A 26673-nucleotide genomic window follows, 5' to 3' on the forward strand; every position below is an offset into this window, starting at 1 on the left:
ACAACAATCACATTTCAAGTCGGGATCGTTTTTTTTGTGTTTTTTTTTAAACAAAAACATAACTACAATCTTACCTTAACCTCAAGCCCTTGTGTATTATTGTAGCCATGACAATGAATGTTGTCTAAGTAGTAACTTTAACCATCACCACGTTTCTCTAACCTCAACAATCTGATCATTTTAACCTAAACCATGATTTTCCCCAAAAACTAACAAAGTATTTAACTTTTTTTGCCTAAACCTATCCAGACCTTTAGCACAGCATTGCCACACTATAAAAAATAATTATTCTTTAACAGTGATTTGTTACAGATTTGGCAAGCATGGGCAAATGATGTTCTCCTGCCAATTATTGCCAATACGGCACCTTGTCATCCCGGAAAGCTTATGATCAAAAGACATATTTGGTCCATTTTAATTCAGAGGACTTGTTAAAAAAAAGAAAAAGGTTCAATAACAACTTTTTTTAACATTTTTGTTTGTGTATGAATTAAACAAATGAGATACAATGTGTTCATTAGTGTGCATATATTTTAACTTTGGACAGAGGCAGACTAGCTGTTTCCCCGCTTAGCTAAGCTAAAGTTACTGCCTCACCTTTGGGTTCATGTGGAGTTACTTGTTAGCTGAAAGTAGTGACTTCTGCAGTCTTGTCAGGTTGCCGCAACCTAACTATATAAGGATTTTGAACTTTGAATAGAGTCAAGCTCACTGGTTCCCACTGCTTTTAGTCTTAACGCTAAGCTAACCGTATGTTGGCTTTGGCTGTATAGTTAATGCACAGACATCAGAGTGGCACTGTATTGACCTTCTCATCGTATTTTAAATGTATTTTCCAAAATGTCACTATTCCTTAAAACAAAACACACTTTTAAAATGCAGTTTTATTGTCCTAGTTGCTTCTTTTAAAGCATGGGTACTACTAGTTGCCTTCAGCTGAACTTTTACATGCCATCTCTTGACCTCAAATGTGAGTTTATGAACCACAAGCCATCCATGTGAAGCTTTGTCATAGAACAACGAAGGTCACGGCCTTGAACCTTTTATCTTTTGGGAAATGACAGCCACATGTCACACTGATTTATGTGTGTAATATCACTTTCAGGCTCAGCAGGCACCAGACTTTCAGGCTCAGACTCCCCTGAAACGCCCATCATTGACCTAAAAAGTCCCTGTGAACCATACCTGACAGGTCAGGTCTCAGACTGCTGGTCATAACGGCCAAGGTCAAGTGAAACAGTTGTCTGCAGTCATCTGGAAGTGGAGCCTCTGGGCAGTAAGCACTGTGGTCAGCTCGCGGTCAGTATTTGCAGCTCTCCCACGCCACATCATTGTCAACTGAAGATAGCATACAGTGGTCCTGAGTACTTAACTGTCTGAAAGAATTAAGTAGAGTTCAACTGAAATGCAAAAGTTAACTTAAAAGTTGAAGTTAACTAAAGAAACTATGAGAATGGCTGTGACTGGTCTGAGAAATTCATTTACATGCTTTTTGCTTTATGGAATATTTGTACAAGGAAGTGTTTCCCTTCATTATATTATCTGTGCTATATATTCTTGTTCTGCCAGGGAACCTGATGGGGTTTTGCATATATTCAAACCATGGACCTTATATAAATGCTCTGAAGAACAAGGCACCTTTATTTTTTGTATTATCTGTTGATCAGTCGTAAAAAAATAAATGAAAGAAAGCCGTTTGCCATGCTGGGTGAAATTATAATCCTCTCTGGATCTTTTGCTGGGCCTAAACATTGAAGGTTAGGAGTTTTCCAGCTCATCAGGCTTCAGCTGAGTTAATGAACCCTCATGGCCCAGCCCCCGCGCTCTGGTCTGAGCATTACTCACGGGCTAAGCAGGGGAAAAAGAAGCTGCCAGTGTTGCTACGCCTCAGCAAGCCACTGCACACACACAGATCACGACTGTGGAACTTACGGGGTCACAGAGGTCTACGCAACATCTGCTGATCCCGTGTGATATCTCAGGAGAGTTAAATCAGGCTTCACTGTAATATGGATAAACAAACACAAACGTGCTCGGACATAATTGAATTACTTCCATCCACTAAGAACATTGGAGATGAAGGGTGGATGCCCTTAGACATGTTTGTGTGTATGTTTGAGTTGGAAAGTCAACTGATGTCATCTCTCACTGGCCCAGATTCATGTTCAACTCATGTTGATTTCCAGAAGTGTACAACATGCCCAACATGAAGGAAAATAATTATATTTTAATGATAATTTCTTTAAAAAAAAAACTCATTCACCTTTTTTCTTTAAAAAAAATATTTTTATTAAATATTATTACAAAAAGTATCCCATCATCTCATCCCATTAACAGAAAAAGAAATATGCTTATTTGCTTTCTTGCCAAAAATTAAATGAGTAAATCAATATCACTTTCATATCTTTCTCTACAGTGTGAAGCTGGAGCCAGCAGCTGGTGAATTTAGCTTAACATAAAGACTGGAAACAAGGAGACGCCGCTATGTTTCTGCCTACCTGATGAATGTGAGTCCAAAATGTACTCTCCTTTTATCTTTGTTTTTGGTCTCCACCAGCTCCCGAGCTGCTAAATGCTCCACTATGTTCACCAGCTAGTTGTTAACTTAGTCTGTTTGCTGGTTGGTGTTGAGTAGGTAGTGTACAGTCGGTTTTTAAGTTTTTTTGTTGCTGAAAACAGCTGCCTTCTGTGGCTGAAAACAACACTTTGAGAGTGCTGAAAGTAAATTTGAAGAGCTGAAAACAAAAACAAGAAGCTGAAAGACACTATAAAGCTGTGTAATGCTAATGTTAAGTGCAGAGTGTGGGAATAATTCTTTGTGTGTTTGTCAGTATGAATGTTACATTACACGTCATGATTTGATTCTTTGTTATTAAAAGAATATGAATTATAGCTGGTTTAAATTATTATTTATTGTTAATAGGAGCATTAGGGAGTTTATGTGAAAATCAGTTTGTACTGATTTTTGATGAAAGTCTGTTGAGCATACATTTTATATGTACACAGAATACATACATACTATAACATCACACACTACTACAGCTAAAATACAACAAAACAGACAGAGATATGCTTTATAATATGCAAGATAATATTAAGTTACTGACGGGCATTAACTGCTCTTAGCAACAAAGGAAAACACATGCTGCTCTGCTCACCATGCTATTATAATGCACTACATGCAACAGTGTTTCAACTAAAACATCCACCAGAAATATGACATGTATTATTTAACCTATTATTAATTCATGATAAATCCCATCAGTGATAAACATGTATGTCTTTGGAGAGCACCAAAAAACTGCATGGAGAGACTGAAGCATAAACCGAAGGACTTACAGCACCAACTGAAACACTCACAGCTTGGCAACAGCGAACATTTCCAGTTATGCAGTGTTGATTACTTGGCCTAGATACAACAATATGGATTATTCTTATCCTCGCTTCTCCGGGTGATATGATGCATCGCGGGGCAAAGGCTTTCTTAGTTCACTGGTTTACGTAAAGAGTGTAGTAGCAAAAATCCAATATGATGGTGCTATCCTGCTGAGACATTTCCATAAAACTACCACCAGGTCTGTGATTCAATTATACTCTGGTCTTTTGGTTTGCAGTCATCACAGAATCAAATAAAGGAACAACAGCAAGGAGATTTGTGGATTTCATGGAGATTTTAGAGAAATTCCAGTTTCTTACAGCGGTGCTTCAGTTTGAGCAGAAGAGAATTTCAGAAAATTCATTATTAACCCATCAGTGAAGCAAAAAAGCTGAGGATTGATTAGAAGTAATTACTTGACTGCAGACCAAAAAACCCAAATGATCTGGACTGAAAGCTACTGGCCATTCACACAATGTTAAAACCATGAAAATCTCAGCCTGCAGCCCGTGGGAGTAGCTAAGCAGCCGTGCAGAAAGAACGCCTTTAGAAATGTGTCTACATTTCTTTGACGGCTGCAGATTACAACTGGATCGGTTTTTAAACTTGCAACAAGGCGTTGGAAGAGCTCCCTGACAGAGTTGTGATTGGGAAAGAGTGGCCTTACACTATGCTATGTCAGAAAATATTAGCTCACACGCAGACTGATGTTTAAATGGAGATGCTATTCAAGGATTTGTGGGAGGCAAAAAGTCTTATTTGCTTTCAATGATCTGGTTCATCCCACAATTGCTTGATTGTGTTATTGTCCAGTCGAATCATGAATGCCATTCACTGGTATTTTAGGAAAAGATGTCAAGACAGGAACATAAGCCTGAGAGAGGGAAATCAAAGCGAGCTAAATCTTTCATAAACAGTAAAAATAGTGTGTTGCACAAGAACATACAAGTCTAAAAATTTGTAAGGTTAATCTAGGCAGCCATCAATCGTTCTCTATGTTCACCAAGACTTAAAATACAACACAATGTATCATTCTTTAGACTTGATCCAGTGCAAATGATTGAAATAAGCAATACAAACTGACTCGGATAAATATAAATGTTCCAATTCAACCGCTGAGCAAAGGGCACTATGATAAGGTTCAACCTAACTGATAACCACTGATGATCTAATATTTGTCTGTGGTTGTTAATGAGCCTTAATCGAAATCTGATGGTGTTAGTCATGTTTTACGCCTTTACAAAATGTATTCCTTTCTCCACAAACTGTAGTTCACTATACAAAGATTTGACTACAAAAATATGATCATTGTGCAACATTTTATATATATATTTATGCCTTTTCAGTTTCTCCTCTTTATATACAATGTAAATGACTGCAGTGTCACTGAAGGAAGTAATTTGTATGAGGTGAGTTACCCAAAAAATATCAAAATAACTGAGACAATATGTTCTATTAAAAATACTCAAGCTGGACAAATATGTAACCCTCCTATAAAAAAACACACCAGTATAATATGTGGAAACTAATGCTTTTATCCCGGTTGTTCCTTGATTCAATGTATTACTGAACTGTGCTTATACAAGCCAGACAGATCAATGTGATTTATTCCTGAAAGAAAATAAGTGCAACCTTACTGCATCAATCTTTCTTCTGTCTTATCTTTTATTTGGCCATTTGGTGAGGGGAAGAAAGCCCTCTAAATCAAGTTGAGAAACAGCTGTTGTGGCAAGCCTGTAATTGTTAGCAAACAATTACCTATATACAGTATACACAGGGAGCAAAGCATAACTCAGTCGTATTTCTGGCCATTTCTTGGTATTTCTTATATAAATATAAATCCAATATACACTCCCTTAATTAGTGTCACTGACCTATTGATATCAATAATGAAAGCAGAAAAATATACAATATATGGTCAAAAGTATGCCAGCATATTATAGGCTCCATTACTTTTTACAATATTCTGGTTCACACCTGCACGTCTTGTCATGCACATTAGTATCCTGGTTATTATTGTGTTTTTAGAGTATCCTGGTTATGTGTTGCACATGTTAACACCTTATCCCAAGTTTTAGAAATCCAGATATGCTACCTGGAGTCCCCCAATAGAAACCAGTATACTGTGTGAAACACCTGATCCAAGTTTCTCACTGTGCTCTGCTGGTACAAGAGGAATGAAGACACAACTGAACACAGATGATGATGATGATCAGGAACCTGGATACTATAGAGTCCTGTAAGGGGGTAAATAACAAGGTTTTTCATGTTCCAAACCAGCCAAATTATAAATTTGATCTAAACCAATTTGCATGTAAACCCACACTAAGGACCCAGCAGTGGTTAAACAAACCAGCCACATCAGCATTGGGTCAACGAGATCAACTAAATCACTCAATATCAGGATCAATATCAGGATCAATATCAGGGAGGGTCATTGTTTCCTCAGTCAGAAAGAAACCCAGTATCGAAGTAAAATCTGACTAATTAGTGTGGCTTTCATTGGATTGTTCACATTTGTGTGGAGTTGAAGACCCGTTTCACACAGGTTAATCCACCTTTAAAAAGCACACAACGACAATAAAGTCAGGTAAATGGAGTTAACGTCCACACCCGACCCTACAACACTCTTGTACATTAAACTGAAATGATCGTGCAGTCCTGGTGGCCAGTCTGTCAGCCAGGTGAAAGATATAGATGAGATGCAGGTAGCTCTGGCTGTCTGCTGCTGCCGTTACTGTCTACGCCCCTTCAAAAAAATAATTGTTATATACGGAACAAGGAAGTATGCACCTGTTGCTTCTGCTTCTTAGTCTGTGCTTCCACACCTTCTGCGGACACGATAATTACTTGTAAGTAAATCCTCTTTATCAGTATTACTTTCAAGTGTTAACCCACGGTGATTTACCCTTTCCAAAGTAAATTATATGTACAGCAACTTAAGTTTCGTTTTTGAAGAAGTCATTGAAGGGAAATATGACCTTGTTCTCTATTGACAGAAACTGACTGAGGTGCATTATTTTCATGGATAAGTAGCTACACGTGATGATTGTTGGTAATCCTTTTTAACAGGTGTTTTGGAGAGCGATGATGGCAGACGCTGAGGAGGCAGGAGCTCCAGGTGAAGAGGAGCAGCAGGAGCAGCAGCAGCAGGAGGAGCAGCACCAGCAGCAGCAGCAGCAGCAGCTCAGCTCCCCCGCAGAACCGGAGGAGCTGCAGCCTCCTGCCCCAACAGCGGACACTGAGAAGCGGGCAGCGGAAGGCAGAGAGGCTCCCTCACAGTCCGGAGCCATCTCTGTAGAGCCATCTGTTGACAAGTTTAAGATCGGGAGGTTTTTCGTGTTGAGGGTAAAGACTCGACATTAGGACCCTTGCCAATTTAAAAGTCATGAAAATTAATCTTTTTCTAATCTTGGCTTGTTACAGGTGCTGAAGTAACACCTGTGCAATCAGTGGCTCAATGTGTGGCCACTTAATTACAGTTTACTTTACTTTTAATATTTCCATTTAGTGCTACTTTATACTTCTAATCCACTAAAATTCACAGATAAAACTGTAGCCACTTTCTTCTCAACTACATTTATTTGACAGTTGTAGTTACTAGTTAATTTTCAGGTTAAGATTTTTATTTAAAACCATCTGAAACGTTTGTAGAAGTAACACTCAAAAAGGGACTATTCTGCATCATTACTATTATTACTTTTGATGCTTAAAGTATATTTAATGGTAATACATTAGTACTTTTACTTAAAGGTGCAGTGTGTAGGATTTAGTAGCATCTTGTGACAAGGTTGCTGAATATCTCTCCCCTCCATCTCCCATTCCAAGCATGTAGGTGAACCTACTGTGGCTGCGAAACTCGCAAAAAACAGGAAAGACCATCTCTAGAGCCAGCGTTTGGTTTGTCGGTTGTGGGCTCTTATTTTCTGATTGATTATACACTAATTAAAACATACTTATGATTATGAAATTCTAAATTCCACACACTGCACCTTTAAGTCAAATTTTGAGTGTAGTTCTTTCACTTGTAACTTGAGTATGTTTACATTGTGGTACCCCTACCTTTACTCACATAAAATGATTCATATTTAAAAACAAAACCAATAGATCAGCGGATATTAGCCTATCGTAGATATATCAGTATCTGTGGGCTGCTAAGTAACAAGAAGCAGGGCGGTACTATGTGGTTTGTTTTTTTGTTTTTTAGCTTTTCCTGTTATTGTGCCGCCTCCTGTATATACAGTATAAGGTTGCATTACCATGTAGTCAAGTAAAACAACACCAAAGCAAAGTTTTCCTTTGTGACACAGTGTCAACAATGAGCTGAATATTATCAGCATCATAAAGGTAGTGTTTATAGCAGGCCTGTTGAATAGGATTGCCATGGGAAGTCAGTCACACATCCCATGTTGCCAGGCTGGCTTAGCGCTAGGCTCAGATTACAGTAAGACTGTCAGGAGCCCTCAGTATGAACTCTTTATCTTTTCAAGTTCTTCATACTGGCATTGAAATAGTAAAACATAGTGCAGGGATTGAATTGCACTTTCTAGAAGTGACAGTGTGAGTGTGGCTTGCACCGACATGCTCTTAGTAGTTGACAATAACATATGTACGTGTGTGATACTATGTAGCTCCTTGTTTCTTCAAATACCCGAGTTACTCACATTTGTACGCAGAAAATGCACGCTCAGCTTTATTCATTTGCAGTCATTTTTTATACGCTGAGGCCTCTTGTTATTGTTTATTGTTATTTTGTTTGACACACAGACACTCTGACATTTTGTTGGAGTACCAGTCCCAGCTGCACATCTGCCTCAAAGATTACCCCCTTAAGCTTGTCTGTGCACACACTATGATTGTCACAATGGAAAATTAGAAAGTGACACCCGTGCATTCTTGTCTCCTCAGCCTGGCACTCTGAATCAGGCCATCAAAGACGTCGAAGCTCTGGTGGATAAAGAACTAGATGGCAGCGTTCTCAGTGTTTGGCTGATGGCGGAGTGAGTTCATGATACACTGCTCTTTCATGTTGACATACAGTGTAATCTGTGCCAAGTGAAAACCTTGTATCGCCGATTTATCATCATTATATAATCTAATATTTTCAGGCAACACTTTACTTTAACACCCACCCCCAAATTTAGCATTTGTAAGCAGTATTTAATAAATTAATTGTTTATAAGACATTTATACGTACTTAATAATGTATTTATCAACAATTATAACCTCTCCTATGGAAAAAAAGGTGTATAAACAGTTAATGAATGATTAATAGCACATGGGTACATTCCAGATCAAATATTTGTGATTGGATGGATGAATTAGTAAGTATAACAAATAAATAACACATTGCCCATATCTTATATTCATATAAATATAGATGTATTTTGTATGATGATAACTTTCATATTGCAAATCATTTAGTAAATGTTCATATACCAGTTACAGATGCTTAAAAATGTTTTCATCTGCTGATCATTTCTTTCTTACATTTTTAAAAACTAAAAAAAAAAACCCCAAAACTTTGAAGTGAATAACATTTACTGGAGTTACAAGCTTTTCACATGCCAATAATGCTGTTGTTGTAATTTCACTGTATGTTTACAGTATTATGTGCTGCTCATTCATAATCCATCATTAACACATGTACTGTGGGACTGTCCACAGGGACAGAGTGGTTGCTTGTCCACACATATGAGAATAACTAATTTAGACCCATAATACCTCAGCATGATTAGATCCAGAAATCCTTATTAATTAATACTGCATAGAATATTTAAACGTTCTTATCACAATTCCCAAGAATATCACAAAAGTCAAGGGAGAGGAAGTGATCTAACTGATGTGAACACAGAGTAAAATGAAGTGACTGGAGGACACTTACCGAGTGCACTTGCAGATGTCAGGTCATATCACTCCTGCTCAAGCTTTCAGGAAACATTTAAAAGGTTGGCCATGTGAGAATGAATAATACATCCCAGTTATGCAGCTCTGCAGTACAACACACGTTGACGTTTGTGCTACATTTGGCCCGCAGTTATCATCGTCACAGAAGCTGCTGTAGGATTTCTAGCTACAGAAAGAGTGCATTATATGGTAATTCTGTGCTGCTGCTGTATAATTCCCCACAGGGAGGCCAGTGACTAATGTCATAAAAGCATTAGAAATTCCTCACATCTGGCTTTGCTGAGGATCCTTGGCTGATGTCATCTTTTTATTTTCCATTGTTTTGTGCATTTCCATTTCCATAAAATGTTTTAATTCTACTTTAAAATACAGTAGGTGGCGTTAATTATGAATTAAAAAAACAGCAAAAAAGTGTTGTTTTAACGAATAGTGGCTTTGCAGTAACAGTGGATTAGCATTTCATTAAAATAGAAAATAAAAAGCAGGTGAAGATACGTACTTGCTGATGTTATTGGAAAATGATGAAGTTCATTAAAGGAATAGTTCTGCATTTTAGGAAATATGCTTATTTGCTTTCCTGCTGAGAGTTAAACGAGAAGATTAATACCACTCACATGCTAATATGCTAAATATGAAGCTGAAGCTAGCAGGCAGTTAGCTTAGCTTAGCATAAAAATTGGAAAAGGGGGGAAAACAGCTAGCCTGGCTAGAAGTCTCTGCTCCAGCACAGTTAACCCCAGCAACATGCTCTTTTTACAATTCAGTTTTTGTACAAGTTAAACAACCGTTTTTTTTAGGTTTTTTTTAAACTTTTGGGCAGAGCCAGCTGTTCCCCCTGCTTCCAGTCTTGATGCTAAACTAGGCTAATTGGCTGACAGTGAAATGAACAGACATGAGAGTGACATCAGTCTTTTTTATCTAACACGCAACAAGGAAGTTATTTATCTATTCCTTTAAGCAGAAATGTGTTATACGCTGCCAAAGGACCTGCAGCGGGTCCTGCAGAGATACATCATTGCACCAGTGTTCTTCCTGACGTGCGTTGGTGTATCAAGCTGGAGAGCCAGCAGCGTGTCAGCCCACCCACAGTCTGATCCTGGATCTCTGTAACACCTCTATACTGTCCGCGGCGCCTGTGCCCAGTCAAGGTTAACTCATTTCATTAGCACAGTCAAGCTCTTCACCCACACCTTTCCCCAGATGCTTTGGCCGCTCACTGAACTGTCTTTTTTGGCCTAAGGATGCCAGCAGCCATCTAGAGTGTTTCACTTGGAGTTGGTCACGTGCGCCCGGCTCAGCGGGCCGTAAGAAAGAGAGCCACTCCGAGAGAATCCACGCCACCATGAATTAGTTGTGTGTGCAGTGGTGAGGCAGAGTGTGTGTGAAATGATGCTTTTTGTGACTTTGATTAATAAGACATATTTGTGGACATGAGATAAGCAGAGTTTGAGTTGTTTTGCTTTGAAAGGTGTTTCTGTTATTTTATTTGTTCTTGTTGTTGTTGTTGTTGGTAAAAATGTAAGGACTTAGAAATGCTTGCATGCATATTGTATGATCTTTGCCGAGGGCATTTTGGGGAATTGTGAAGCTATAACAGCACATAATTGAGCAGCTTTGCTCTGCATGTTTTTTGTATTACTAACATCCAAACTGCACTTCAGACAAAGACTCATATGCACACAGAGAAAATCACTCCCCCCTGCTCGAGTGGTCCCAAACGTTTTTGGATTGTGACCCCTTAAAACAACACTCATCTGTTTTGAAGCCTTGGACACAGGTTTTTTGGTGTGAATGTGGGCTGTGAGTAGTTCATCGGTCCAAAGAGGGATTTTCATTTGCAGGCTTGAGGAGTACAAGTATCCAGTATAAAAAACTGCAAAAATGTGAAAAATATATATAATTTGATGTTACAGAAATATGTTTTATTTTCTAATTAGATTGAATTCTCTAGTGAATAGACTATATAGTCTGGTGGTCTAGTGTGACCATGTCTGTCAAGATTTGCTGTAAATATATTAAATATTAAGTCCTGTACTGTAAACCTTTGTTAAGAATGTAAAAGGCCTGTAAAACAGATAAAAGACAAGCTACTGGGTCTCACACATCTCTCTTGTTGCTTCAGGGTGGATCACTGGAACAATGAAAAGGAGCGTCTCACTCTCATCACAGACAACTCTCTCCTGGTCTTCAAGTACGACTTTGTCATGTTCAGATGTGAGCAAATCCAAAGGATCCCGCTGAACTTTGTTGATCGCATCTCCCACGGCACCTTCAGTTTCCCGAAGCGCTCCTTGCTTGAGTAAGTCTCCATGAACCCTTTATCAATCCTTCAGTCGTTAACTTCTACCTTCCATTAAACCGGCACTTCTGAGGTTAACCTCTTGTAGTTTGCGGTAGGAAATGAAAACCAGGAAACTTCTGACACTTAAACTTAATAGAGTTATTGACGTAAAGAGTTCTAGAGAAAGCTTTGTTGAAACTGTCTCTGTAGTATCCGGTCTCATTTTTAGTAATTTTCAGTGAGTCTACTTTAAAATGAGTCTTTGTAAGGTTCAGTTGCTGATTAAAAATAAAAAAAAACTCTACTTGGAGAATTACAAATATTAGCCCTAATTATCTGCTCCCTTCTCTAATTTGCTTCACAAAAGCAAAATCCCCTTTGAAAGAAAAAAAAAAATCCCTTTTGCCTCACGATTAACCATCAAGTTTTGACAATAAACATGGAAGCACATGAACATTTGATAACTTGTTTTAAAGTAATGTGATATACAACACATTGTTAATGTTGCTAATGTATTGAGACATTTCAATGTGTGATAAAAAAAAATGTAACATGCAACCCTTTTTATTCAGAAAAAGGAAGTAAAAAGGCCAAAGATCAGAAAAGTATGCATGATTCAGCAATGATGTGACACGGCAGTAACAACAGTGACGTGAAGCTGAGGTTAGCGGGCAGAGGGCCGCGTGGTGAGGGGGATGCGTGCAGCGGATCAGTTTAGGGTACACGGGGCTGAAACAGGCATGGCAGAGACACAATGTGCTCAGAGTTTTTTGGGGTAAGGAGTGTAAAGCTGTCACTTGGAGCTGTCACTTAACTGATTAGTGGCAAAATTAATGTAGTCCTTTCATCTAAACCTTTTAAAGACGGCTCAGGGGATACCAAACCAACTAAAACTAATTTGATGAATAAAATGTAATGTGCTGTGAAGAGCTTAGAGAGTGCGGCCTTTATTTGAGGCTTTATCTCTGCACATTACGTTAAATTATACATAAAACGCTCATGAAAGCCACCCGGGAGTCAGACAGTAAAGAGACGATTTCAAATAAGAAAGGCTCGAGCCTCAAATATTTCCTCTTTCTGTCTTCATCTTCACCGTGTTCACTCCCTCTTTCTCGCCGTATTCCTCTCTGTCTCTCCCTCAGGAAGTGTCTTCTTTTTCGTCTAGCTCATTCCGTCTTATTTTTGGCAGAAAGTGATCTACAGTAGGGTACGTGTGTGGAAATGAGTCCTCCCTACCTCTGAAACTTTGAAACATGAAACTGTCTCGCCATCATGAGACAAAAAAGTATTAAAAGTCAGATTGGGGAGATAATTTAGCTGCTATGTTAATATTTCATTCATTAGTGATGGAAGGAGCCTAGTGTCATGTCAGGACTAGTTTAATGAAATTTACATTTTGGGAAGTAGGGTTTTTTTTTTTTGCTGGCTAGCTGAGAATTAAGTGAGAATTCTGATACCACTCTCATGACTGTACGTATGTGTAACGTGATGAAGTTGAGCCAGAAGGTGATTAGCTTAGCTTACTTGAGCTTAAAGGCTAAAAGTTACTGCGCCTGGTAGCTGGTCACAATAATTAGCTCCAGCATGTAACTTCCTTTGGTTTTTACATTCTTGGTTTACTCAACAATTTCAAATAGTTTTTAGAGGTGCTAATAAGCTAGCTGTTTCTTCCAGCTTCCAGACTTTATGTTAAACTAAGCTAATCAGTTTTTAGCTACTTGGGGGAAGAAAAAACAAAGTTAAAAACATAGTGACATATTATCACCTGACAAGTTGATAACTTATTAGCTACCAGTGTCGTATTTATACATTTGTAGTTGTATCTCCAGTCAAACTTATTAGCTACCAGTGTCGTATTTATACATATGGAGCAACATTTGTAGTTGTATCTCTAGTCACCAAATTGTCCAAAGTCACCTCTTTTTTAGCTCTTTTTTAGTCTCCACCAACTCTTAAGGGAAATAGCTGAAATAAATACCTTTAATACTTTTTTTCTTCTCTAGCAATTTGCTAACTTTACCTGTCTATCATTTGATGCCGGGCAGGAAGTATACAGTGGGTTTTTGGATCTTTTTTTTATTGAAACAGTCCCTTTATAAAAGGGGTGAGTGAACTAAAAGAGTAAAATTGAAGGCCGGAAACCTAAACTGAAAGATGAGTTAAGTGGTTTAATTGACTTTACAATCGAAAAGCCTACTAACACTTGACAGGCTGCACTTGAAAAAAGAAAGAATATAAAAAGCTTCTTCAATTCGAATCTAGCAAAAAGCTCATACCATTATAGAATAATGCATTTTTTGCCCACTGCTAGGAAATGAATATAATTACACACATGATCACTTCAATAAAGAAGTCTCGATTTCACATCAACATATTTAGCTTACTGTCACAGGAATGACAGTCCATCCGTTACATCAGTGTTAATATTCAAGAGTGTAAGACATCTGCAGACTGATTGGATTGCTGACAGTTGTCATCCAACCACTTGATGTCAGTGTGCACCCTTGCTAGAGATATTTCAGGGCGGGAGCACGCCACATCACATTTCTTCATCTGTTTGATGTTGTCATGGATGATGATAGGATCACATTCTGCAATGGCTACCGTAAATCATTGCTGCAAGAGAGCCGGCCCACTGTATAGGTTGCAGCAAATGACCCACTTTTACAGTTACAGCAGGGAAGTCAGACCATTTCTGGCTGTAGTTGCAGTTAATTGTATTAAATGTGGCAATGTCTTCTTAAATACTACAGCAACACTTATAGAGGTCATGCATATAATCCCTTGCTTATAGATTTTAGTTTTTGAGACATTGCAGGTCACCACAATTATTGGTATTGGATGTTTTTATCAAGAAAGCAATAGAATTTACCTAAATAGAAAACTGTAAGCACTTTCATGAACTTTTGACACCAATGTTCCCCGGTTTATCAGCTTCAAAACAAAGAACACCAAACTCCCACTATGGAGCGACTTATTTGGCGTCAGTACGCTCATGTGTGTTCCATCAGCCTCCCCAAAACCTTGATGATGCCAGTAGAAAGTGCTAAGGGAGGGACTGTATTTTTAGTTATGATGGTTTTGTTTTCATCGCACAATCTCCAGGTGCGCCCATGAAGAAAAAGCAAAGTATATTCTGCATCTGTGGGGAAGGATGTGTTTTAAGTGCCTTCTTTCCAAACTGTCTAGACAAACTAATTACACCAGCACATCATCCATTTTTTTATTCCTGTCTGAAAGAGTTGGGTGTGGAGGTTTAAAGAAGCCCCACTAGAGGTTGCCTCAGTAACCACTGTAAAAAAAAAAAAAGAAAGAAAATAATATATGTGTATATGTGTATATGATATATATGAAGGTTGGAAATAATCCCAGATCTGTACTGTGCTGTTTCTCATCTGATGAGATGTGCTTTTTAAAGATAAGGCTTCAGAGGGAATGATGCTTTATTCAACCCCCACCTTTAACTACTTCAATCACTTTTATTAACCAGAATGTCTTCCTCACGCTGTCAGTTCTTTACTCTATCACAAGTGGGATTATTTTTCACAGTTGTTTCAAGATACACATCACTTGTGAGCAAACTAACATTGCATAAGCTGCAAATTTACAGTCTTTCATCAGTCCTACATGGCAGACCTGATTAAATTACCTCTTATTCTGCAATCTTTTCAACCACACCTGCACAAACAAGAGCAGCTTACACATTCAAACAGCAGAGGGCAGTCAGTACATATGAGCTACTTAAGATATCATCAACTTAATGAAGAGCAGGATGCCTCATCTGATCATTTAAACCAATACAACTGTTGTGAAGCAGGCAAGCTGAATGCAGACATACGTGCTTCAAAAAATATTAAGAAAACACTTAAAGTGAGGACTAACAGTCTTGTTTGTAATCCACAACCAAATTGCTTCCAATTTGTACCTAACAGGTAAGGTTATAAGAGGCAAGATAGTGTCTCATCATGATAACTGCTCAGTAATCTGGTCCAGTGCCGTACAAAAGAGGTTGCAAGCTTCAGTTAACGCAGAATCAAGCAGCATGACTTGCACCCTGGTGTTTACTAAGATCAAGTATAGAAAAAAATGCATGCTGATCTTGCATGGCGGAAAGTTGAAAAAAGCGGTTTAGTATTGCACTTTCCTGAAATCACAGTGCTCACAAAGGACAGATTAAAATGGAAAGATCAAAATCTGAGCAGCAAAGGTTGAGTTTAAGTTTCTAGTGTGGATTGAACTCCAGAAACATTAAATCCTACATTTCCCAGAAACATTTCTCAATAAACAACCCCTGCCTCAGAACGTTGCCAAAATATCCCTGATGACATCACTATGATAACACTATGGTTATTTTTTTTAAACTTTTGAGAGCTCCCTTCAGAATCACAAATACATTATATAACTGTAGTCACAGGCTGATAAGTGAAATATCAAAGTTGACAACATATTATCTATGCTCAAAAATAATCTATTATTATCTGGAAGTGTCACAGTTAATACCCACATGTAATGAGATGCCACATTATGAAACCTCAACCACAGACAAATCCTGCGTATACTAATAGTGGGGGGAATTTCTGAAATTTGTTTCCTTGTTTATCACCACTGAGGATGAATTGTTGCATTCACTGCTTCCTGGTTGAACTAAGCCCCAGTTATTCTGACCGCAACTGCACTGTCAGAAATAAAATTTCTCAACTGACTTATTAAACTGGAACATTTTATTGCCAGATATTGTTGTTGTACCTGTAGGAAAACACTCACATCTCCAAAAAAACCAAAGCATAGATCAACAGCAGCATCTGCACACTGGCTGCTTCCGGGATCCACAGTGTGAATTGAAAACACCAATAGATATGTAATGTTTTTGAGCATACTGCTCTAAATTCACACACCTTGGTAAAGCAGCTTTCAGCTTTTTCAAGGTGGCAATATCTTTTGTCAACAGCCTGCAGCTGCGATATCACAGCTTGTGCTTTGTGACATCTAACAAGGCTGTAAGTTGTGGGTCAGAAGCTGCATGGCCAGTGTTACCATGAACAATTTAAATATCCGTTTGAGTCTGGAATAATCTTGGGAAATTGCAGCAATTGCTATATTGCGACTGCAATAATTGATGTAAATTCAAATAATCTCTGCAATATTTGCAGGAGCATGCAATTTTGCAAAAATCCCTCAATTTCTCTGCATTAAAGGTGCTATTAGGAAGATTATATCAATATATAATCATGTGCAGTTAGGTTGGATTCACAGGAATTCTACTCAAGACATTACAGCACAAAATAAGCCTTTCCAAAGAAAACTTGTTTCATGAACAAAAATGACTCATTTACAGTAAGCGAGGCTCTTCAACCTCTCCTCTTATCATGCTTGGTGAAGTGACAGGGTTTATGGGAAATGTAGTCTTATAATAAGAATCATGCTTCCCTGCGTCCGTCTAATCAAAACAACCCAGGTGACACGTCATCACATCGCGCGTTCAGGTGAAATTACACGATGAAGAGAGCGAACCCCTGTCATTTGCCAGTGAAAATAACTGCAAAAGGCCGTGCAGAACTGTTGTTTTTCTCCACTTGCAATTTTTGCCAATTACCGCAATTACAGAGCTAAAAATATCACACAAAACTTTGCATCGCATTGCAGTTTTTTGAGCCGCTGCAAAATCAGGCATTATTGTTCACCAAAATCACACACAAAAAAAATCTGATAATATAAAAGGTAAGCTCCCGTCTTTGTCCCTTCTTTTTGTTTTTCCAGACACCACTCCACCCTTTCTCTCTTTTTACTCCTCTCATAGGTTGAATGAAATCTCAGAGTGGCTTGCTGGATGGATACATATGGATGGCTGACAAACCTGCAGGCTCTATTGTGCAATCAGAGCAGATTTGTTTGTTCACTGTGAGACAATGTGGGACACTTGCCATGACAACTGGAGCTGGGCTTGATATTTATCTTGTGTGTTGACTTATGAGTCCGAAGCGCTTGAAAGCCTGGGGAGGAATTTTTCGTCACTTGCCCTAAAGCTCAGAATACAGTGTTTCTCTTCTGCATGTGTGCGTTTTGTGTAAACAGCGTGGATTAAGTGGGACTCAACGTTTGGGAGGTCACTAGTGGGTGGATTTCCTCACTCTCCTCCTTGAGGTGTTTTTTTTAAAAACTTCCATTGACATGAACATCGTCGCCCCGAGAATCTTATGAATGGCACGACACAGGTGTAGCCTGCTTTTGCCATTTTCGTGACTAAATGGGAGTGAGGCACAGTGAAAGTCCAAACCCACCTCTGCCACATAAACACAGTGAAGACTTCCAAGGCCTCTGGCTGGAAAGCCCAGCCCTGCTCTGCCTGTTTGGGCTGGTCCCTCTCCCAGTGATAGCTTACCTGTGGAATTTGCCAAAGCTTTTTTATATCCCCATTTATACCAGGGCAATAGCTCAGTGCTCTTACAAAGGGCAATGTGTACAAACGTAACCTCCCATCCTCACTCGCTTTTGCTGAAATATAATCAGTCTTTTAGCCCAGGCTTTGCTTTTGTACTAAGTTTTTTTTTCTCCCTTTCCCTCCCCCTTTTCTCCCTGCACAACATTTGCTCTGGAGGAGGCACAAATGCTCAGCAGCAGCATTGTCATTTTGAAAGCACTTGTGTAAACAGGGCTAGATGATTGCATTATGATGCAGCCCCTCCCTGGGACCGTGACATATCAACAGCTACGCCGCTATTGTTTAGCCTCAGGTGTTTAATTCTGGTGTGCAGGAAATGCTCTTGCACAAGGTATGCGGTAAAATGAGCACATCGATGTGACAGATCATTAAGGACATTAGAAACACTGTTGGGAAATCGCCTACATCCTGATTTATTCATCTTGTTTTTTTTTTTACCTTTTAAAAAAACAAATGAAAGTCAGCAGGTACATTTAAGATAAAACTTTGCACTGTTACATTTTTATTCAACAAAGTCAGCCACCATCAGTAGTTAGAGCTACAGATTATTTGATTGCATTTGTGATAAAGTTTTTTTGTGAGTTGACTCATCCCTCGTCAGTGTCTCAGGCAGTGCTTACTGAGCACTGAATAAACCTAAGTGTTTTTGTATCCACGCATCAAGTGCAGAAGATACAAAGGCAGTGAGGGTGGATCAGTGGATCTGTGGGCTTGGTGTCTTACTTAGAAAAACACTTTATTCTCGTTGCCATGAATAGGTGACGTTAAAGGTATCCAACATAACACAACATAACATATGGCACACATTTTTTAACAATGCACAATCCCTTAGGAAACTGATAGGCAACTGATATTGAATCAGGGTTTGTAACAGGGTGCGGTGTGGACCTTTTTTTTTTTTTTTTCTCAGCTAAAAGGAGAGAAACGCCTAGAAACATCACAAATACGATCCCAGTACAGCACAGAACAAATCTGATTGAAAGTCAAAATGTGCTGAATATGCCTTTTTGTTTTGACAAGTGCTCATATTGTCAAAATGTTTAAGTTCAACCACTGATTGATTGTCAGTTATTTCCTTCTCACTTTTTCAATCTTTAGCAGGATTATAACGCTACTGTATTCTTTGTGTTGTTCTGTGAATGTGCGGTAATTATATCTGACTGAGGAGTCAAACCTGTCACTGCAGGTTTTACCAGCTACTGTTTTGATTCAGAAGCTGTTTACCTGCTTTGTTTAGAAAGAAAAGTGACGAATCAGCTGTCTAGAAAAAGAAAGAGATGATAAAGTAGGTGTAAATGCCAGATTCAAAATTAGTTTAGTTAACTTCACAAAGACCTGTTATGACAGAGAAATGAATTATATGTTAGGATTTGACATTGCTGTTCATTTGATTGAAAGCATCCTCTATGAGATTTACTGCATATGTATTGATTCAATAAGTCAGCTCATACTTTCTCAATTGATTAAATAATAATTCAGTGTACACAAGTCAGAAAATTGGGGAAATGTTTGTCGCAATTGCCTAGAGCTCCTGGTGACTTTTCAAAATCTTTTTTTTTCGGGAATTTTCGGCTTAAAAAACGACTAAAACAACTCGATCTGTCCTGCAAATTTCACCTTTGCACCTTGAATGCTTTACGCTGTAGAGCCAGTTTTACAAGAAATTTGGCGGGGAAATAATTGTAAGAATTAAAAAAAACAATAGGGTTCCAACACCATTGGTGCAATTGAAATGACAGCTGATTATTATAATGACCTACTGTAACAAGATTCTTTGTGTTGTTCTATGAATGTACAGTAATGATGTATGACTGAGGAGTCCAACCTGTCACTGCAGGTTTTACTAGCTACTATTTTTGAACCAGTTGTTGTTGACCGACTTTGGTAAAAAAGGGGGGAAAAAAGGTGATGATCAGCTGGCCAGAAAAGAAAGGCAAAGTGATTATTAATGCCTGATTCTCATTTAGTTTTATTAAAATCATCCCAAATTCATAAAGACCTGTTAGGTCTCAGAGTTTAATTATATATGATCCTGACATTGATTTACTGTCTTTGAAAGCATCCTCACTGAGAATTAGAGCAAATGTGCATTGATCGTTATTCTCCAGCACATCCAACAAGCAGAGATCTTCATAAAGGCTGAATACTCATAATACCAGGAAGGCACTAGTTGCAAGCAAAGTACTCAGTGTCAATTATTCTGCTGATAAATTTCTTGATTGATGATTTAATCTTTCATCTATACAAGTCATAAAATTGTCAGGTGATGTTTTTTTAAATGCTTGTTTAGGATAAATTATTTTACGGTGGATCAACTCACTGATTTATCGACTAATTGTCTCAGCTCTATTTGTCTTAATGCTGCATAAACCTCAGTCTGCTTGTAAATATGATAGAGAGAGCTTCATTTAAGCAGCACTGATACCAGGCACCTGTTAAATTCATTCATATGGTCCTCTTTGGGAAAAAGAACCCTTGACGAAGAGGCCTTTCCATGTCCTACAGAGGAAGATTATTCCTGAAAAATTGCTGAAACTTTTGTAAGTTTTTATCGTTTTATTTTAATTTTATTTATTGATTTAAATTAAATGTGCACATGGTTTAAATGCTATCTAGATGCATCTATGCATATCTAGATTTTGCAAAATTTTTGGTCTTGAGTAGTGACTTTCAGTTACGTCAAAGGTTGTTTTCTTATTCTCCTACCATCTAAGATCTCTGATACATTTTAGTTCAGGTTTATAAATAATTGTGCATTTGGGTAGCGTTGCCCTAAAGACAGAAACAGAGGAGTATTTTGAACTTTCTGCGACCTTGCACCTTTTGAACAGTAACAAAGATACTAGGTATTCCTCCCAGATATTACAGGTATAAGAGCCCCAGATCACATTTGATTGACAAACAGTAAGTAGAGAACAGTAAAGATTTTCACAGCATGAAGATCAACACCAGCATCATTTCAAAGATAGGATCTGTGAGTTTTTGGTGGTCTGTTTGCTTTCAGCCTTCTGAGGTTTCATTAAGCTGTGAAAGGATATGACCTGAGGGCATTTTCATTAAAACCTATGGTATTTGCTTTAAAATGACTACAGACAGGAGAACAGAAGAAAGAGAATATGATGAACACTCTGTAGATTACCTGTAAGCCCGGTAAACAAGAGATCGCCCTCACATTAAGAATTTTCCCTCATTTTTTCACTGTTCTAACATTATTACAGTGGAGCCAACGGGTCTGGTAGTCCCCACTAGGGAAATATGAACTGATGTTAATGTCATGAAAAAAAAAATCCTCCATGGAGGTGTAGCTGCTCCATATCAGAAGCTAAACAATTTTATTTTCCTCAAACTAGTAACAGAAAACAGAGAAGTGAGAAACATGTTTCCAGGCTGGCTGCAGACTCTGCTGCCTTGTACTACCTTTATCATATGCTTATTTGTCTTGTATTATTTAATAAATTAATCTACAATACAAAACATTTAAATATGCAATTTAAAGGTATGTTAACTACAGTATGTGATTTCAACATGAGTAGAAAGTAACTGCTTACCTTGTGAGGCAGCTGGATTCCCTAGATTGCGATATCAAGTGACAATCCATCTAGTCAGGCTTATGTGTCCTAACCACTGGAGGTGTGGACCAATCAATGTCATGTAAGGATTCTCTGTGATCTTGTGATTACTGCCCATTGTGAATCAATGAAAAAAAGAAAATGAATAATGGACTTAAATTCACCTCGTAGACAGAAACACGAATCCATATAAATGGGATAAATGGGATAAATGGGAATGTTGTTCCCTGACTGCTGAATGTAGAAATGAGCAACTGTTAGCTAACAAATGTAATATATCAACTTAAAAGGTGATGATATGTCAATTTTTTGTTCACGGTTTCTACTGCCCCCAAGTGGCTAAAGTCAGTTATTACAGGTTTAACATGAATGTAATACTTCTGCATGATACTGTAGGCAAAAAGGATTCAGTGCCACAAAACTGTCAGTTGTAAGTGTCAACCTATAAGATGTAGCTATTCTGGATGTGGCCAGAGGCAAAGAGCGTGTTTATATTCAATGCTTTGTACATGATTCTCAATGGAGAACAAAACAAACTCTTGTTTGCAGAAAGCAGTGAGTTTTCTAACGGATCTGATGACAATGTGAACTCTGAAATCTGAAGTTTTGTCACACGCTTGAGTCAAATGCTTTAACTGACAGTGGGAGACACGTTGTCATTTGTGTTATTCTGTGTCTTGATGTGTTTTAGGAGACAAGGGGGGGGGGTGCGAGTCTTCTGGGACCGGCTGAGAGAACTCTCCTTTACCTCCAAGTGGAACCCCTTTGCCACTGACCTCCCCTTCATCACCTTCACTTCCCACCCTGTGAAGAGCATCAGCGGCTCATTCGCCACTCTCTGTGATGTAAGTCAAAGCGTATGGCGTATTGTATGGCTTTGTTTAAAGGCTCAGCTCACCCAAATCACAAAAAACATATTCTCTCACATACCTGTAGTATTTAGTTGCGGTGTGACAAGATCTCATGCCACGTGACAATAATTCTGGTCGAGGTAAAAAGCTGTCTCACGTAGTCGTATCCAGCTGCAGTCAGCATGATGGAGTCTGACGAAATTAGCATAGAAGATGCCCCCGCCACTTTTAAATCATTTGTGTGACAGCATTTTGGGTACCTGGTGGAAATAATAAACGGCAACAGAGTAACAGACAAGACACGAACAATATGTAAGCACTGTAAGAAAGTAGGGCCGTACACCGCGGCAAACACGAGCACTATGCAAAGATACCTGCATAACCAGCACAGCTCTCTACTAAAATCAACCGTGCCTGTGAAGAAAATACTGAAAGGCCGGACAACGCTGACAAATGCTTTTGCATCTCAACTTCCACATTCAAGAGCTAAAGCCACATCAATAACGAGAGACAGCAGTGTTTTCATTGCAGCTAATATAAGGCCATTTTCCATAGTGGAAAATCTGGGACATTAAGACCGAAGTGCACCATCCCGTGACGTGTGCATTTTGCTCACACAATGATCCGGAACTTCTACAAAGAGTCCAAGACCAAGGTTGTACAGACCCTGAAAGAGGTAGTAGGAATTGCCATAACAACCAACGGTTGGATTTCTAGGGGTACGCAGAGCTAGAAGCTATTGTTTTGTCTTTTACTGCACATGATATTTCATACTCAGAAAGAAGAACTGAATCCAAGATGATTGGTTACAACATTTCAATATTGTTTTTCACATTGTGACTTTCAGTCAAATAAGGGACTATTTTTCTAGTCTTATATTTCGTCATTGAAGTTTTCTTAAAAATAGTGTTTTCTCCCTAGTATCTAGCCACGAAGACAGTGGTGGTTTCATTTGCCGACATTTTGAGATATCTGAATTTTGCCACAACAACAAATACAATGTAGGCAAATGGAATTTAATTTGTGGTTCTCAAAGCATTTAAAAAAAGCAGCAAAACTCAGCACAACACATCTTTCCCAAAACAATGTCTGGGTTACAAAGAATAATCCACAGACTGTAAACAGCTTTTATTGGGAGTGTTTCCAATTAAGTTTTGCACAAGTTGTAGAATCAGAACTTCTCCGTAAATGAAACTAAAACTGTGAACCTTTTATGACTCTTTACCATTAGGAGAAAATATGTAGCTGTTGAAATATTTGTGATTTGCTTTATAACTTCCTTTCCACAGCCCAGGTGGAGCTGGGAGCTCCGCTTAGTCATAGAGACACTCAACTAATATCACAAAAAAAACCAACAGTGGGGCGAGATTCATAGTGTGGACAAATGAGTCATCACACACAGAAATGACTTACCAGAACTAGAACATCAGATGTCATTCATGTGTCACCTTTGACACTCATTGACACATTTGAATCCTAGAGAAATTAAATTAAAAAAATATAAAACCATCATTCAACCGTCTTTTTTGGTTATAGCTATGGACCACTGGTGAACCAAAACACTAATGCATAACATGTTGGCAAAGCTGATAAAAGAATTTCGACATCACTGTGATGTTTATGAGTAATTACAGCAGACGACTCAGCATCAGTAAGAGAAAAGAATGGCGCAATCTCGCACTGAGCAATGAAGATTCACCGGTGTCACAAAGGTTTATTGCATAACATCCCAATTATGTTTTGCTGTCATGCAGAGAAAGGGTGGAATTATAAATATTTGACTGCACACAAACACTTCACACTATATCAGATTAGAGACTGACAGTCAAAACTGGTGTGCAAAGACCTGGAAGTACATTTCCCAAGAATGTAATGTAAGACCTCAATATGATACGACACTGAGAAATGTGGCTTGTTGGACAAGAATATCCTCACTGTAGACACACAGCAGATGTAAATTATATTTGCCATGAAATGATGTACATGGTCCTCAACCTGGCTAGTGATTCTCTGACTCTGCAGACCATGAGCAAGTTCACATTTTTGGCTTTTGATGAAATAATTTGAAAACTTTTGGATTGTTTGCCTTGAAATTTGGTGGGTGTTCTCCAAAATTCTGGGGAAGTTGTAATTCATAGTACCCATCTATCAAAGTTTCTCCTAATAAATGAGTGTGATAACCAAACAATCCACATGTCAGATATGTTTCTTGTCAGCTTTAGCTGAAAAATAGATTGGATATTTTACTAAGAAAAATCACAACTTGTTACCTTGATACATGTGTTTAATGAAAAATGAAATTTAATGAAATATTGCTTGACTATTATTGTCAGGTTTATTTATGTTGTGTAAGAAATAATAAGATTTAATCATCCTATTATTAAATATGACTTCTTGAATTGCAGCATGGGGACTCTCAGGAGAACCACCTGTACTCTGCAGCCCACCAAAATCAAGGTGGGAACAGGAAACACATGTTTTGTTTTCTGATATATTTCTGATCCTGCACAGGTCCAGAACTTCCGTGAGAAGCTCAAAGATGCAGCGCAGAAAGCCCACACCATGAAGCCGGTTCCTGGGAAAGCCAACGGCGTCCTGGTCCTGAATCAGCCCATTGTTATCGAGGCCTACGTGGGCGTCATGTCTTTCCTGGGGAACCAGAACAAACTGGGCTACTCTATGGCTCGAGGAAACCTCGGTTTCTAAAACTTCTTACACATTATATTACAGAGAGTTTGCACAATTTCTCCAAGAATTGACCAAAGATTTCTCAGGTTTGCTTCTGTTTGACGTTGAACGCTGAATTCTCAGAATGTGCTGTATGAAGTTTAAACAACAGCGTGATCTCCTCCGTCGCTTATTACCAGTGTGTGGTGTCTGAGCGATCAGAAATATCCGCGTTTCAACGCGGCTCTTGACTGGCTGACGGATCCCCTGCTGTTCTCAAGGAGCTTTGTATTTGCTCCTCACTGATATGGTAATTCAACTCTTTCGCAATGGGACTCCTTTCTTCCTCCCCCAGTGTTCTCTGTTAAAAGCTCATTCCCATGCCATTCAGCCCCTCAGAGATTCACTGGAGCATGGGGGAACATTTGTCAGTTTATCATTCGTAGTGTATTTTTGCAGTGCATACAGTGTTGGAATTTCCCCTTGATTTGTCTGTTTACCGTGTGAGACACTGCCTTATTTGGTGCCATCTGTTTGTCTTGTGAAGCTGCCACAGACAAGAAACTATAAGCTTGTGTTTTCTTTTCCTTTAAGTGGCTTAAAATATACAGACAGACTTTTCATGCAACTTTTAACTCGTGACGTCCTGTTATTGCTGCAAGTAATACAATCACACATTTAACATTTCCGTCCTGGCTGGTTTGGCAGGACTTGTGGTTACTTCTGGTAACAAACAGTCCAATGTAATAATACAGCAAACACTCCTTGAGCATGTTGTTGTCAGAATATACAAAAGAAGAAACTGGTATATCTGTTTATAGTACGACCAAACAAAGTCAAGTTGTTTTAATAAAGATGTCAGTTAATAATTTGTGTAATCTTGATCTGATTTTACGCTATGTGAGTGGTTCTCCACACAATAGCAGGGTTGGGTTCTAACAGCTTCTGCAGCCGCACCTTCTTTTTCCTCTTCCTACAATATTGAAAACTTATCTGCCCTCCAAAGATACCAAAAATGATCATATTTTGTATGAGCTATTTATAAATGCTAATCTCACTAATAAATACATCACATGTCCTGTGTTCCACCAGTTGAATGCTCTGAATGTGAAGCAGTAGGAAAAGTTCAGTTTACAGTAACTTAATACAGCTCTGTAGGAAAGTTAACAGTAAACAGCGGGGCTGATATTAATGAGATGTTGTTAACACTGGATTACATGCTGGATCATTGTCTTTGAATGCTTCGTGCATGTGAAGGCAATGTGAATCCCACAGGGAAACAGCAGAGTCTGCCACTAACATTCTAAATGACTAAATAAAGAGGAAGTTAGAGAATTTAAAAGTAAATAGTAACCAGAAACAGGGTATGATTTCATTAAAATCTTTTGGATTATAACTTTAAAAGCTTCAAAAGTGAAATGGCACACTGCTAAAACACAGTTTAGTTCACAAATTACATATCCACGCCTGAGTGACAAATACAAGTGAATGCAGACAAACTAAGCCAGCAGTGTTTAGTAACTCTTTAGGCAATCTTATCAGGAAACAGGGTTAAGTAGTGAGTGTCGTGCAGCTGTTATTCC

The 26673-nt window shown here is 38.5% G+C and overlaps 1 protein-coding gene across 1 annotated transcript; it reads left to right on the plus strand.

The window, feature by feature from the left end:
* The first annotated feature begins 6162 nt into the window (after positions 1 to 6162).
* Positions 6163 to 26225, plus strand: tprg1 (tumor protein p63 regulated 1). Its single transcript, XM_062424307.1, has 6 exons — positions 6163 to 6228; positions 6449 to 6724; positions 8285 to 8376; positions 11406 to 11582; positions 22264 to 22417; positions 24935 to 26225. The coding sequence occupies exons 2-6, from the start codon at positions 6464 to 6466 to the stop codon at positions 25127 to 25129; spliced, it is 879 nt and encodes a 292-aa protein (XP_062280291.1). The 5' UTR covers positions 6163 to 6228; positions 6449 to 6463; the 3' UTR covers positions 25130 to 26225.
* The last annotated feature ends 448 nt before the right edge of the window (positions 26226 to 26673 follow it).

This window comes from Scomber scombrus, chromosome 8 (genome assembly GCF_963691925.1).
Source record: "Scomber scombrus chromosome 8, fScoSco1.1, whole genome shotgun sequence".
In the NCBI taxonomy this organism is placed as follows: Eukaryota; Metazoa; Chordata; class Actinopteri; order Scombriformes; family Scombridae; genus Scomber; species Scomber scombrus.

Excerpts from the sequence above, each read along its gene's own strand:
- tprg1 (XM_062424307.1), top strand. The coding sequence starts at position 6,464 with ATGATGGCAGACGCTGAGGAGGCAGGAGCTCCAGGTGAAGAGGAGCAG. Across the intron at positions 8,377-11,405 it reads AGTGTTTGGCTGATGGCGGA|GGTGGATCACTGGAACAATG; the intron begins GTGAGTTCATGA and ends TTGTTGCTTCAG. Across the intron at positions 11,583-22,263 it reads CCGAAGCGCTCCTTGCTTGA|GAGACAAGGGGGGGGGGTGC; the intron begins GTAAGTCTCCAT and ends GATGTGTTTTAG.